The sequence below is a fragment of the Lepidothrix coronata genome, unplaced genomic scaffold, assembly GCF_001604755.1.
Source record: "Lepidothrix coronata isolate B3197 unplaced genomic scaffold, Lepidothrix_coronata-1.0 Scaffold56, whole genome shotgun sequence".
Classification (NCBI taxonomy): domain Eukaryota; kingdom Metazoa; phylum Chordata; class Aves; order Passeriformes; family Pipridae; genus Lepidothrix; species Lepidothrix coronata.
The window spans coordinates 3330058-3343702 of NW_016690236.1; the positions used below are offsets into that span (position 1 = coordinate 3330058).

The 13645-nt window shown below is 35.9% G+C and overlaps 1 protein-coding gene across 3 annotated transcripts in view; it reads right to left on the minus strand.

Moving 5' to 3' along the window:
* VEGFC (vascular endothelial growth factor C) overlaps positions 1 to 13645 on the minus strand; it is a 79933-nt gene that overhangs the window by 17758 nt on the left and 48530 nt on the right. For all 3 annotated transcript variants that reach the window (XM_017816490.1, XM_017816492.1, XM_017816491.1), the window contains exons 2-3: positions 5911 to 6124; positions 3799 to 3989 (exon numbers count right to left, since the gene is read on the minus strand). In XM_017816490.1, coding sequence (XP_017671979.1) covers positions 3799 to 3989; positions 5911 to 6124 — 405 coding nt within the window. The remainder of the gene's footprint in view (positions 1 to 3798; positions 3990 to 5910; positions 6125 to 13645) is intronic.

A 13645-nucleotide genomic window follows, 5' to 3' on the forward strand; every position in this document is an offset into this window, starting at 1 on the left:
GGCTAAATTAATTTATTCAGCACCATCATCATATGTGCCAATATCCATTGCATCAGCACACTTAAAATTATTATTATGCTCACTGACTTATAAAATATAAATTATCCAAAACTGTTATTTTATTATCAGGATAAGGGAAGGTTATCATTCTAGATACTTTTCAAATATAGAATATTCTTTTTTTTTCCAAGACTTACATTAACTACACTATGTTCTGATGGACGTTAGTTTATTTTGGCAAGTTTCCCTTAAACTGATTGAGTTTAAGTTTCCATCACTTGTGATCTTTGCACTTCCTTAAGTGTCAGTAAGGCCAGCCAAATATAACCAGTGTAACAGAGTACACTGTATCTGGGGAGATTTTTAAGGTAAGGATATAAGACTGATTTCAAAACTAAACATCCCTATACTGAAAAGAATGAAAATGAACTATTTGAGAGATGGTACATCATCTTTATTTTACTGTCTAACTTTCTTGAAAGACAGTACTTCAAGGCTTATGTGTGATACAACAACAGGTAATTTATCTGATGTAATAAATTTAATACTTATTTAATATGCTTGTTTGGGTTTTTTTAATCCTTTTTTTTTCTTCCAGAAATTTCTACAAAAAACACCATTTGGAACTTACATATCTCCCACTATTAATAGTACCTACTATATAATTTCAATAATCAGTCTTACACAGAAAAATGCATGCGAAAAGGTATAAATAGTAACGCTCAAAACAACTGAAAAGTCTTGTGACATATGCATATCCAAATTTTGAAAAGGAACACCATGTAGATCTCAAACATGGCCAACAATTTCAAGGTGTTAACTTGTTTCCTGTGAGAAAAGCTCCACTAAATCTAATTTCGAACTGCTTGGATAGATGTTTTCCTTTGAGGGATTATTACTGTAATCATGAAACAAGAAGATTTAGGACCTTTACAACAAATGATCTGAAAGAAGTCAAAAAATTGTCACCCTGCCAGCCAAGAGGGAGAATGGAGTGAGACGGCTCTTTGACATCTGCTCCCTGCTTCCCTTCAACCTATAAACAAGTGGCTATAGGTGGGGCATAAAAAAAGTGCAGCTGAGGGACAGGCTGTTGCTGCACCAGGTAGTTCCAATTTTTGAATTATTCTTGTCATGGAAACAGAGAACAGCTGCTTGACTGATAACAAATTAGAGAAAAAAACCCAACACAACTACACCACAAACCAAAAGAAAAACATTCCCCATAGACCTCTACTAGACAAGCCACCACTTACAAACTGGAGTTTTGCAGTGTCGCAGATAGAGAAGGTCTACTGGATTTTATGAATTAGCCTAGGGGGTCCTCAAAAGTTTTTGTAGACCTTATTCTATATCTTAATTAAGAAACTATCTCATATCTCAATCATGGTTGTATAAACATCCCTTAGCAACTACAGAAACAGTTTTTGTGGGAAAAAAGATGGTATTAAAAGCAAAGCAGAATATTGTCTATTTTTTTTCTCAATAAAATTAAGTAGCTAGAAAGGAGGAACACAGCCTGAACTAAACTATCGACCTCTCTCTGGACCACCAGAGTGTTCCACAAGGCAATCTGGGAACATCTGACCTGGTCCATCCTCCTAGCAATCAATGATTTGCCCCCTATAAAAATAATTTCTATGCTTAGTTCTTTTATTTTTAATTAATTTTGATGAAAGCTGATATCAGCCTTCTTTATACTTTAATGTCTGGAACTAATGCTAGAGCTTGCCCTCACAGTAAGACCTCCAGCTGAAAAATTAATTTCCCATTAAGCACTTTTTCTGCAGGGTGAACATTATGAAGTTATCTTATGAAGTTTATGCACCAAAAATAAAGCTAAAAAATGGTGAATTATGAAAAAAGGATTCCTCAATATTAATCATTTGTTCCCATTTCATTCAGGAAATAATAGAGAAACAGTAGTGAAAATAGACGTGAAGGGTACCTGAATTCCACAGAAGGTCTTGAATCCAATAGTTTTTTCTTCCTAATTCTCATCTAATATAGGGTAAGCTGTGGTCACATAATTTTAAAACTATTTGAGATGGTGACAGATGAAGAGATATAGCTATAGGTCTCTTCCTTTATTAAGAGTTTTTCTAAACTGCATTCTGTCAAGGACAAGATAAAACTGGAAAGCAGAAGCAAGATAGAAAACTCAGAGATTAAATCACCTGTTTTTTTCAGGATAGGTAAGAAAATAAAACAATGTTATTTCCTCTTTCTTCTTTGTGATAAAACCTTTAAGATTTTCCTTTTCAGAGTCTCTCAAATCTTTAACTAGAACTACATCGTATCATTACCAATAACATCAAGAACTTCAAAAGGAAACTCACTACTAAACATTTTCTACTTGGTAGAAACCTACTTTATTCAATAGACACAAACAGAAAGATGAAGAGAAAGATATTATTTACCCCAAACTGACATGGTGCTCAAAGACTAGGAAATCTGTGTTGCATGGAACAACTCTCTCTGTGACTAGATCATCCTTTGTTTCAGCAAGCTAAACTTCATCAATACATGAAAAAAAAAAAGATCATATTTCTTGGGGTTTAACATGAGAATTATATTTGTATCTCAAAGTAACTTAGGAATTAATTGCATCTTAAAGTAACAAACAAATTAAGACAACGGTTTCTCCTATTAATGGGAAAAACAACAGGGCTTGAGAAAAGTCAGTGTTGTAGTTTTCCTTGTCTAAGCTATTTGAGTTACGTTATTCCTGTGCTGTACAGTTGTCTACCACTAGCTTAAATTTGGGATTGAAAATTCATGGTAAAATATACCATTTCAGACAAACAGATTGATGAGAAATGAAGGCAGAAAATGCATTTAAAAAAATGAGTAGTTTTTTCTGTTTTCTTTATGTCCCTTTTTCCTAATTCCCTCTCAAGAAGCCTCAGAGCACTAAAAAGTTTCATGATAAAGGAGTGACATTTCCAAGGGCTATGATATTATAGCTGGCTATGCAGTTCTGGATCTTCATTATAAATATATACTGCATCTTCAGATGAATCTAGTTGAAAGAGGAAACAACATTTACACTAAAAAGTGAAAAACCCACAAACAACAAACCCCCTACCAAATACCGTAACAACAGCAAAATACCCTGGCAAACAGTTTTAAGTGTGATTATTTTTACACGTTTTTTGAGGAAAATGTTGTTGTAAGATAACTGTGATAATTCCTATAGCTACTTAAAATAATGTAATATATGCTTCTCCTTTAAAGGCAGCTCACAAGCTCACTGCATGATCTCTACACCTGATCACTAGCCCTGAACTGGAAGAATAAAACCCACACGTATATCTGGAGGAAGATGCATTACAACAAAACAAATATGCTAATATCTCTTAATACAGTAAAACTCAGTTCCTAATAGGCTTTATTTGTAACGTATCCTGTTTGCATATGTCCTACAACAGTCCACACTAATAAAATTATAGGCTAGTTTTCCATAGAGTGCTTGCCTCATACAGGTAAGTGGTAGATGCAAAAAAAAGAAAGGGATAGATTAAAGTTTCATGGGTAATCTCAAAACTGAGAACTGGACATCACAATTTATTTTTTCCCTAAAAAAGATAATAATATATTTTGGGGAAAAGAGCATTAAACATTTTTTTCCAGGCGGTAGTCTTCAGCTGTTTTTCCTGTTTAGTCTGGAAAATACATACAAAAAACAGCTGACATATTGTCCTCTGTCATAGTAGCAATAAGAAGGTTTAAAATAAGCATGATCATATATGGATTTGCAAGTAGCACTTGGACTGTAATAAAAGAGTGAGAACTTACTGTCTTGCTGATGTAATTTGTGCTGATGTTCATACACTGGAGTCCTTCACTATTGCAGCAACCTCCACATCTGTAGATGGATACACATGGGGGTTTAAAGAAGGTGTTTGTAGTTGCTCCAAACTCTTTTCCCACATCCACACACACTTCACGTGGCATGCACTGAGTTTTTCTCCATTCAGTATCAATACCTGCCAAGTTATAGGGAACGTCATGTGTTATAAAGTAACTGTTTAAAAACAATACTCTCCTGAAGTAAATTAGGATTCTTTTTAAACTTTGGAACCATAATATCCATTGCTAGAGTCACACCCCATAGTCAATGAAATACACATCTCTCTGTGTTAACTTCTACCTGATTTTTCTTCTTCATAGGAACATGACATATTGACATGCAGCAGAAGAAAAGTCACAGCAGAGCTAAGAGGGACCCTAACAGGGAGACCTTAAAACACAGAATCATTGAATGGCTTTTGTTGGAAAACACCTTTAAAGGTCACCTAGTAAAGCCCCCTTGTAATGAGCGGGAACATCTTCAACCAGATAAGGTTGCTAGGAGCCCTGTTCAAACTTGAATGACCTTGAATATTTCCAGGGATAGAGCATCTACCAACTCTCCAGACAACCTGTTCCAACGTTTCACTACCCTCATTGTAAAAAAAAAGTCTTCCTTATATCTAGTGTGAATCTGCTTTCTTTTAGTTTAAAATTACTACCATTGCTCTATCACAAGAGGCCCTGCTACAAGACATCTCTCCCCATCTTTCTCATAGACCTCCTTTAGGTACTGGAAGGCTGCTATAAGGCTGCTTCTCTCAGCCTATCACCATAGGAGAGCTGCTCCAGCTCTCCGAGCATCTTCACAGCCCTCCTCTGGACCTACTAGAACAGGTGCACATCCTTCTTATGTTAGAGGCCCCCAAGCTGGACACAGTACTCCAGAACAGAGTAGAGGGGCAGAATCACCTCCCTCGACCTGTTGGCCAGCAGCTCAAGCTGTACATGTCCTTTCTCGTTTGCCTGGGTTAAGTCTTATCTTGGGTAAAGTCTAAAGAAGTATTGCACATCTCTTCAAAGTAATTTTAAACAGTCCCACACAGTACTTCACTTAAATACTCTACAATAGAAATGTTAAATTTTACACACTTAATGTGAAATTAATTTAAATGTTTAGTTTGTTAACTACAAGGGTAATATTGAAAGCAAAAGGTTATTATTTAGCAATTATATACAACATGTGATTTAATCTGAAGCATGATACTTGTGCCCAGATTATCCACACAAATTTAGGCAAAGATTTTACATCATGTTATACAGCCTTTTACCAAATACAATCTTATACTGAACAGTCCTGAGACTTGCAGCTGTGCAGGACCCTTATTCTCTTTTGGCACTACATTATGGTAGGCTGTTCACCAGAAATGGAAAATTTGCCTGACGTGTACTTTAAAGTCTCCATTAAGATATATGATATCCAATATCACGTAAAAAAATACACCTTCTGCTATAAATCCTACATTTCTCTGCCTACAAGCACTTGTTTAAACTGTTAAGCTAATATATTTTTATCCAAGCAATCTGAAACACTAAAGGATATTGACATATTGCGTTGAAAGCCCTTTTTTTCTCCTTTTAGCATAACATCATGACAGATGCCCCCTTGTAACAGGGAAAAGTTACAAGTGGATTACTTGGCATCCTAAAGCCATAATGCATAAGAGAAGAAAGCATTACTAAGCCATGATGTAATTGCAAAAAATGAGCAGAAACAGTTCAACGACTCCAACTATTAGCATCCCCTTTGCTTTCTGCAAAATTTTTACAGTCTTCACAAAGTAGGATTTCTTATACCTGAAGGCACTTTCTCTATGTACTGAGCTGAGAAAGCAACTTTCTCACAATGGATGTACCTAAAATATGTCTACAGAGCGATTTGTTTCATTAGGTAATGCGGACTATCAAAGATTTTATATTATAGACAACACATCAAATCAGGCTGCTGAGGTTGGTTTACTGACAATGGTTAGCTTTTAAAACGTTTTTGACACAACTGAAAAGCCTTCAGAATTTAATTTATTGTGTGTTGGAACATGGTTTGTGTCCTGTACTTACTTTTCAGGATCTCTGCATTATAGTGTGCTGCGGCAAATTTCAAGGAATCATCTGATCTTGTGTCAAAGCTGGAGTGTTCCCTGTTGTGTTGCCAACCTCCTTTCCTCAACTGACATTTGAACATTTTCCAGTATTCTGGGTAAAGTACTGTCATGAGTTCATCCACACTGGACACAGACCGCAACTGCTCTTCCAGGTCTTTGCTTGCATGAGCCTGTCAAAGTAACATGCAAGAATTATTACTTTCTCTATTACACAGGGTTTGCTGGAAACTAGCCTGAAAAGCAATTCATACATTGTAAAATAAAGTCATGCTCAAAGGGGTCCTCATTATAGAAACTGCTTCTGTTAGTCAATGCCAATAGTATGATATTGACAAATACTGAAATGTTTCACTTCTGCCACTAATTCTTTATCGCACTTGTAGTTGAGAAAACATCTTATGGGAAAGGAGCTATAGAATTAAGCCCACACAAATACAGTTTGTAGATTAAAAAAATAAAAATGCATTTTTATCCCGGAAAGATAAGTTTTCATGATAAAATTTTGAGTGGTTAAACCCCAAAATATTTAAATTGTGTTAACGCTATTTAATATTACATACTGTTAAAGTAACACCAAATTTTTGCCCATTTTCTCTTAGTCCAGGAAAATCAAAACACGCAGAAATGCAAAACCAGTTATTAGGAAAAAAGAAGAAAATACTTCATGTTATTTTGTACCTTTTTAGGGATAACCTTAGTAAGAAAATTGTATTACAAAGCACTAGTCCTTAAATCAGTAGGAGTTAAAGACTTTGGTACCTTTAAGAATCTAAACTGCACACTCCCTCAATGCTGAGTTTCAACTGAAACTCATCAGGCCTCTAAGCACTACATTCCTCAACTTGCTGTTTCAAGGGTAGCCTCAAATCCTGTAATCTTACTTTCTTATTCATGGGCCTTTACTTAAGCTCATTGCAATTGCAGTTTTCTAGATGACTGAGATTTACATTCCAATTTATCACTTATCTGGGAGATTCCTCTGTCCTTTTAGATGAAACAATCTATTGCACCAAAGGACTGCTGTTATTCCCTGCCCACCTTTCTCATTCATGAATTTCTGACTTCCCAAATGGCAGGGCGGTAAGGAGAAAGTATTGAAGAACGTTTAGCCACCTTCTCAGTCTACGTGGCCCTTAGATGGCAGTATGAGACACAAAATATAGAGGTACACATTGTACAAAGTGTATCAACTGGCTGCAGACGCTGTACAGTTTACTACAAAACTGTTCTAATCAAAGAAACACCGGGTTGTAACAGTGTAAGACATGTCTAAGTGCAGAAACATAAAACTGTAGAAACTGAAATTTAAGATTCCTTATCCAACTTCACTATTAACAAAAAAGAAATTCTTTCCATTCAACGATTTTGAACATTATGTGAGTAAAATCACTAGTTCTGAACTAGTTCACCTGAATCAAAACTGCTCCTTGTCTCACAAACAACTACAAGTGTACAAAACGGCACGTGTGGTTGCATCCACTCCCTTTTCTGGTGTCAAATACAGTAGAAACACCTCAGGTAAGGAAAATTTACAGAACTCATTTCTGTACAGTTATACATAGAACTGTGAAGGTTGTGAGGCACCAGAACAGGTGGGCCAGAGAAGTTGTGGATGCCCCACCCCTGTGTGTTCAAGGCCAGGCTGGATGGAGCTCTGAGCAATCTGGTCTAGTGCAAAGATGTACCTGCCCATGGCAGGGGGGCTGGAACCAGATGATCTTTAAGGTCCCTTCCAACCCAGGGCATTCTATGATTCTAATTCCTATTTCAAAGTAATTTTATATGACCAAGTGTTACAAAGATAGAAAAAATTTTTTCACTAAAGCCTCACTAACCACAGTGTCATTGCACACTATGTCCTGGGAGGTTTCAACAACCAATTTGTCATCTCAGGAAAGTGATCATGCAGGTCTTGCCTCCATTGGGTCATCCCTGACCCAAGCCATGCATCAAGCAGTATCTGGGGTCTTTGTCTTCAAATTTGATGGCAACATAGAGCATCTCACTCCCCAACACCCCTTCAGTCCTTGTAGGATGTCATGCACTGTCTCAATTAGTGGGTCACAGACAAAAATCTAAGCTTAACAAATAACTAATTTGGCTACTGTCTGCTTGTTCTGAGAGGTGAAAATTGCAGGACTTGAGTAGCCTCACTCCTGCCTGAGGGTCCCTTGACGGAAGCAGGTACCTGCACCGGCACAGTAAATGCCAGTGTGGCAAATGCATGTCTGCCATGTGATGGGAATATGCATGGCACAGGAGGTCACAGCATGTATATCCTGTCACAAGGCTGGATGCCAGTCTATTTTGTAAAAGGCACAGGAATAAAACCTGTGTTTAGACATCTAGTAGGTGATCCTAGGAAGCCCTAGCAGATCATGGGGGTAACATGGAAGGAGAATCGAAATGAAGGTTCACCACCTCTGATGAATCCTTTAAAAGCCTGTGTAGCCCACTGTAGACAAAATGCTGGCTATTGCTGTTTCAGATATTCAAGGTACAGGCCTAGAACATCGGGAAAATAAGTACTGAAACTCAATATTACTTAGCTGATAAGAAGACAGGGTACAGAGCAGGAAAGACAGAGTATTTGTTAGAAATAATGCATGCTGATGAATTCCTCTTGGGTCAGGAAATCAAGTCATGTCTTTTCAGCTGGACACAAAATTTGTTATACTTGTATAAAATATGTATGAATAAAAGTAAAAACATGAAGAAACTAGTTGCTTTAACTAAATATTGTATTGAATTTAATAAAGTATTGTTTTATTCTGGATATTCCACAGGTTATAGTGCCATGTGCCTACAACCTGAGATGGGGCAACCTTGGTTGTGTTTATAGACTGGGGAACAAGAGGCTGGAAAGCAGCGCTACAAGAAGGGACCTGGGGCAAGTTGAATATGACTCAGCAGTGCCCTGGCAGCCAGGAGGGGCAACTGTGTCCTGGGGGGCATCAGGCATCACCAGCTGGGCTAAGGAGGGGATTTTCCTGCTCTGCTCCGCACTGGTGTGGCCTCACCTTGAATATTGTGTGCAGTTTTGGGCACTGCAATATAAGTAAGATATTAAGCCATTAGAGAGTGTCCAAAGGAGGGCAATGAAGATGGTGAAGGGCCTTGAGGGGAAGCCGTATGAGGAGTGGCTTGGTCACTTGGTCTGTTCGGCCTGGAGAAAAGGAGACTGAGGGGAGATCTCATTATGGTCTTCAACATCCTCATGACGGGAAGCAGAGGGGCAGGCACTGATCTATTCAGTCTCGGGACCAGTGACAGGACTCGAGGCAATGGCCTGAAGTTGAGTCAGGGAAAGTTTAGGATAGATATCAGGAAAAGGTTCATCACCCAGAGGGTGGTTGGGCAATGGAACCAGTTCCCCAGGGAAGTGGTCACAGCACCAAGCCTGACACAGTTCAAGAAGCATTTGGACGATGCTCTCATGGTGTGACGCTTCAGGCTGTCAGGAGTTGGACTTGATGATCCTGATGGCTCCCTTCCAACTCAGTGTATTCTATGATTCTGTGAAGTACTCACAATATGAAGAAAAGCAATTTTTGAAGCAGATATAAAATTAATTTAAAAAAATCATCATTATTGCATCTGAATTATTTTGTTCTTAGTTTAATAAAGCTATTTGCTTTTAAAGATGGCTTCAATTCAAATTTACACTGTGGAAAACCAACTTAATCACTAGTGGACTTTTGTTATGTCCCCTCTTCCAATTCAGAAAGAAAGGGAGAAGGAAATCCATATATCTATACTTAATACAATACAGCCGGTTCTCAGAATTAGGGAAAGAAAAAAATAGAAAAAATATGTTGATTTTTCAATATGTTTACAGTGTTACCTTGACACGCAAATCACAGATCTCTTCCTATATGTATATGTATATGTATATGTATTTTTTAATTCCAGTAAATTACTCTCATCTGTGACAAACTGTTTAAAGGAACAGTTTTTTTAGAAGCTTGTGGACTGATTTAATTTTAGAACAGCCAAACTTTTGTGTTGACATAAACATCAAACGAAATCTTAAGTTCTGGATGATTAGAAGAGTGTGTCCTGCATATAGTATAAGCACTAGATCATTAAGGATTGTTAGAAAGAGTTTCTAAATTTCTAAGAGAGGAATGAATCTGCTTCTGTAAATGTAGTTGTTGTTTGACAACATTTTTGATTTTGTGCAAATTTTGGTTAATTTTATAAAGACATACTGTCTTGGTCCATATCTTTTATTCTTTGCTCTTTCTTAATTATGCATTGGCTTGTAGTGTAGGACAGTGGATTTCCATTGCAAAACAATTTTGAGACTTCAACACCTATTGGAATATATGACAAGACACAAAGAAAGCAACATCCACAAAAATGTACTACAGATCAGAGGAGCTCCAATTTTTCATTCATTTTATGCAAGCCCAGATTAGTTAAGTTTAGAAAGAAATATAGTTTGTAGCTGCAATTACTGTCACCAAGGTACTTATTCACAAATATTAAGTTCAAAGGGAAAAATAAAAGGTAATATAAAATTAATGAAAGTTGTGATAAGAGAAATTATACAACTTTTAGGACAAAAGAAAGCCCTTTGATAAATGTAAACAGTCTGTTGATTTTTATATAATCAGTTACAGTGCACTCCTGATGAAATCCTGGACCAACTGCTTAACATTTTACTGAGATCTATGTTTGACATCAAGCAGGAAGCAGGAAACAGTACCAACAGTGACTGCACAAGAAGTTTTCTCTATCCTGTGTTTTCTATTTTCTTTGCTCTTTCAAGTCAGTTAAGGGACTGGGTTTTGGGACCTTTTATTTTTTTTTTCTTTTAACCATTAGCCCTCCCTTCATAAGTGTTTATCTCAGTCCTTTGGTTGGCCATTTTACTGTTTTTGTCACTTTTAGCTGTTATCAACATTGTCCTATATGATCACCTAAAAATGTTAGAAGGTAAATTCTAAAGAAAGACACTGACTAAATCTTTAACTAGCCAAACTCTACAAGATGATAGATGATAATAATAGCTTAAAGAATAAATGGAGAATACAATAAAGACGTGTTTACTTCATTTCACTTATTTCACATTATTTCTCAAGGAACAGTGGAAATGACAAATACACCTATAAATAAAGCAGTAAAGCTTGATGAAAAGCACTCTCTTGTTATTATTTATTTAATTTCAGAGCATTTTGTTCTATCAAAGTATGTTTTTCACAGTGTGGCTTTCCATTACATGGTATGTCCAGTTTTTCACAAAATTATAGCTTGCGAGGGAAGGGGCAGGATACCAAACAGGCTCTGTATCCATTAACAAAGTCAAAACTATAATAGATTTTCCACGCATTACATTATTTATGTTACACATGTCCCCAGTGTCCGCCTCTATTATTAATAACAAAGGTCAGAACACTTAATATTTGGCAGCATGCTTGACACATAATTGATGGTGCAATGTGCTATAGCACTACTTTATGTATCTGCTCTGACTACAGTTGTCAGCTCATTTCATTTTCAAGGATTTTGTTAACAATTTTTAATAGGAAAATGCTGTCTATAAACCCCTCCACTTTAATATGCTTATATTCTGTATTTATTGACTGACTAAAATGCATTACAATCAAGTACTTAAATCTGAATGTTGAAATGGTGTTTAACCAAATGGAAATATTGCAAGAGAAAAGCATGGATAAACATTTCACTTGCATAATAGTTTATTGCAATTTTCATGTATTTCAGTGCTATTTTTTTGGAAGTTGATACCAGAAAAAAACAAACAAACAAACAAACAAAAAAACCCTAATTAAATATCATAGCCATAGTTAAGAATTATGTTCCACTTTTATGTCCACTTCTCTAATCATGCTAGAAAAGCCCTGATTTTGATCTCCCATGCACCCATTTGTCACCTGTAAAATTGGATGACTGTCTGTAGTTGCAACATTCAAGTTACCATTCATTACACTAACAAAACAGTGCCTTACAGAAGCGAAACAGTAACAGTGAGCATAATTTTTTTTCACATCACTTCAAGTAAGAAGACCACTGCAGTTAATATGAACCAAATCAAAATATCATAAGAACACCAGAGAGATTAGAAAAAGTCTCTGCTTCAAAGAGCTTACTTCGTAAGGCTTTGCCTATCAGAAAAACATAAAAAGTAAAAATGAAAGTATAAAATAAATAAACCAGTCTGAACTATATTATGCTTTAAGTGACTTCTATTCACTCTGGCATTTTAAATACTAAGAATAACATCAGTCAAAGAAAACAAATAAATGTGGGGGCGAGAGAATGTACAAAGTAGACAGGCAAGGAAAAATAAATGAGTTTGAGGAGAAATTTGAAAGAGAATTTGTTAAAAAGGAAGAAAAATACACTGGCTATAAGGATAAGCTTAATACTGCAAAAGTTTCACTCGTTGATTATATATCACACGTTTTTTCTCTTGTCTGGACTATTTTTTGAGAGAAAGATTAACAAACTCCTACAAAATCATCCTAAGCGTATAAGCTTAGGATTAATATTTTTAATATTAATATTAAAATAATTAATAAAAATTATTTAAATAATTAAATAAATATTTAATGAAAATATTTAAATTTAATTTAATTAATTTAATAAATATTTAAATTATTTAAATGATTAAAAACCATTAATATTTTTAATATTGCTCCTCCTGTTTATAAGTACAAGTATTTAAGCTAAGGTAGGCAGTGTAAAATTTCCATGTAGAGGAAAATCCAAATTTATGCAAGTCAGCATTTACTGGATATTTTATTTAGATATGCTTAGAAAATGCTGGAAAACATATCTAAGTTTATAGATTTGCACAAAGGTACTTATGTTAAGTCCTTTAGTCAAACATTTAGCTGCTGCTGAGGTTCCAAAACATGCTGATACTTATTCCTCAAGTACCTGCATTCCTCAATGGTTCTCAACCTTCCCTAAAAAAATGCCAGTACTTTCATACTTTCAATGGCAATTGCTTATGAAAATATCCTTTTCTATTTGAATTTGAATTCCCTGGGAAGCAGACAGAGATTAACAAAACCCAAATTAATTCTAGTTCCTTTCTAGAGCAACTGTGTGCTCTGCAGCCTAATTTCTTTAGAAACTCATTTTAATCAGTCAGTTCTCACAAGTTTTTACAAACTTGGCCAATTAATACCATTCTTGACTAGGACTGAAAGCAGTTTTGAGAAAGTAGGTTCATGGTGCCTTAGCTAGATCCTTTTTTGAAGCAATTTCACAACTAGATTATTGTAACAGGAAAGATTCTGTTCTCATGCACTTCAACGTGGTCTTTGAAATGTACTTTGTTCCAGAGCAGTAGTCTTCAGCTTATGTTCCTAAATCCCTACAGACTATTTCTAAGAGTATAGCAAGTTGTAAATGCAAAATAAAATACAGACCACAAACCCCATTATCAATAGACTTGTTTCACTATTCAGAAGTTTTCATTACATAAGTCCACAAATTAAAGGTCAAAGGCTGCACAGCAGTCATGGAAATTTGTGGGATAACCATTTGTTGTCTAAGTGCAGATGCATCTAGATTGTTCAATTGATTCAAGGGCTCATACTGAAGCTTCCAGTTAGCATTACAGATAGATTTGGAATCAATAAGGATTTGGATTATTGCTGCTGAAAGGCTTACATCTGATTAAATCTTGGAGACATTAGGCAGTGCAATCTGTACCA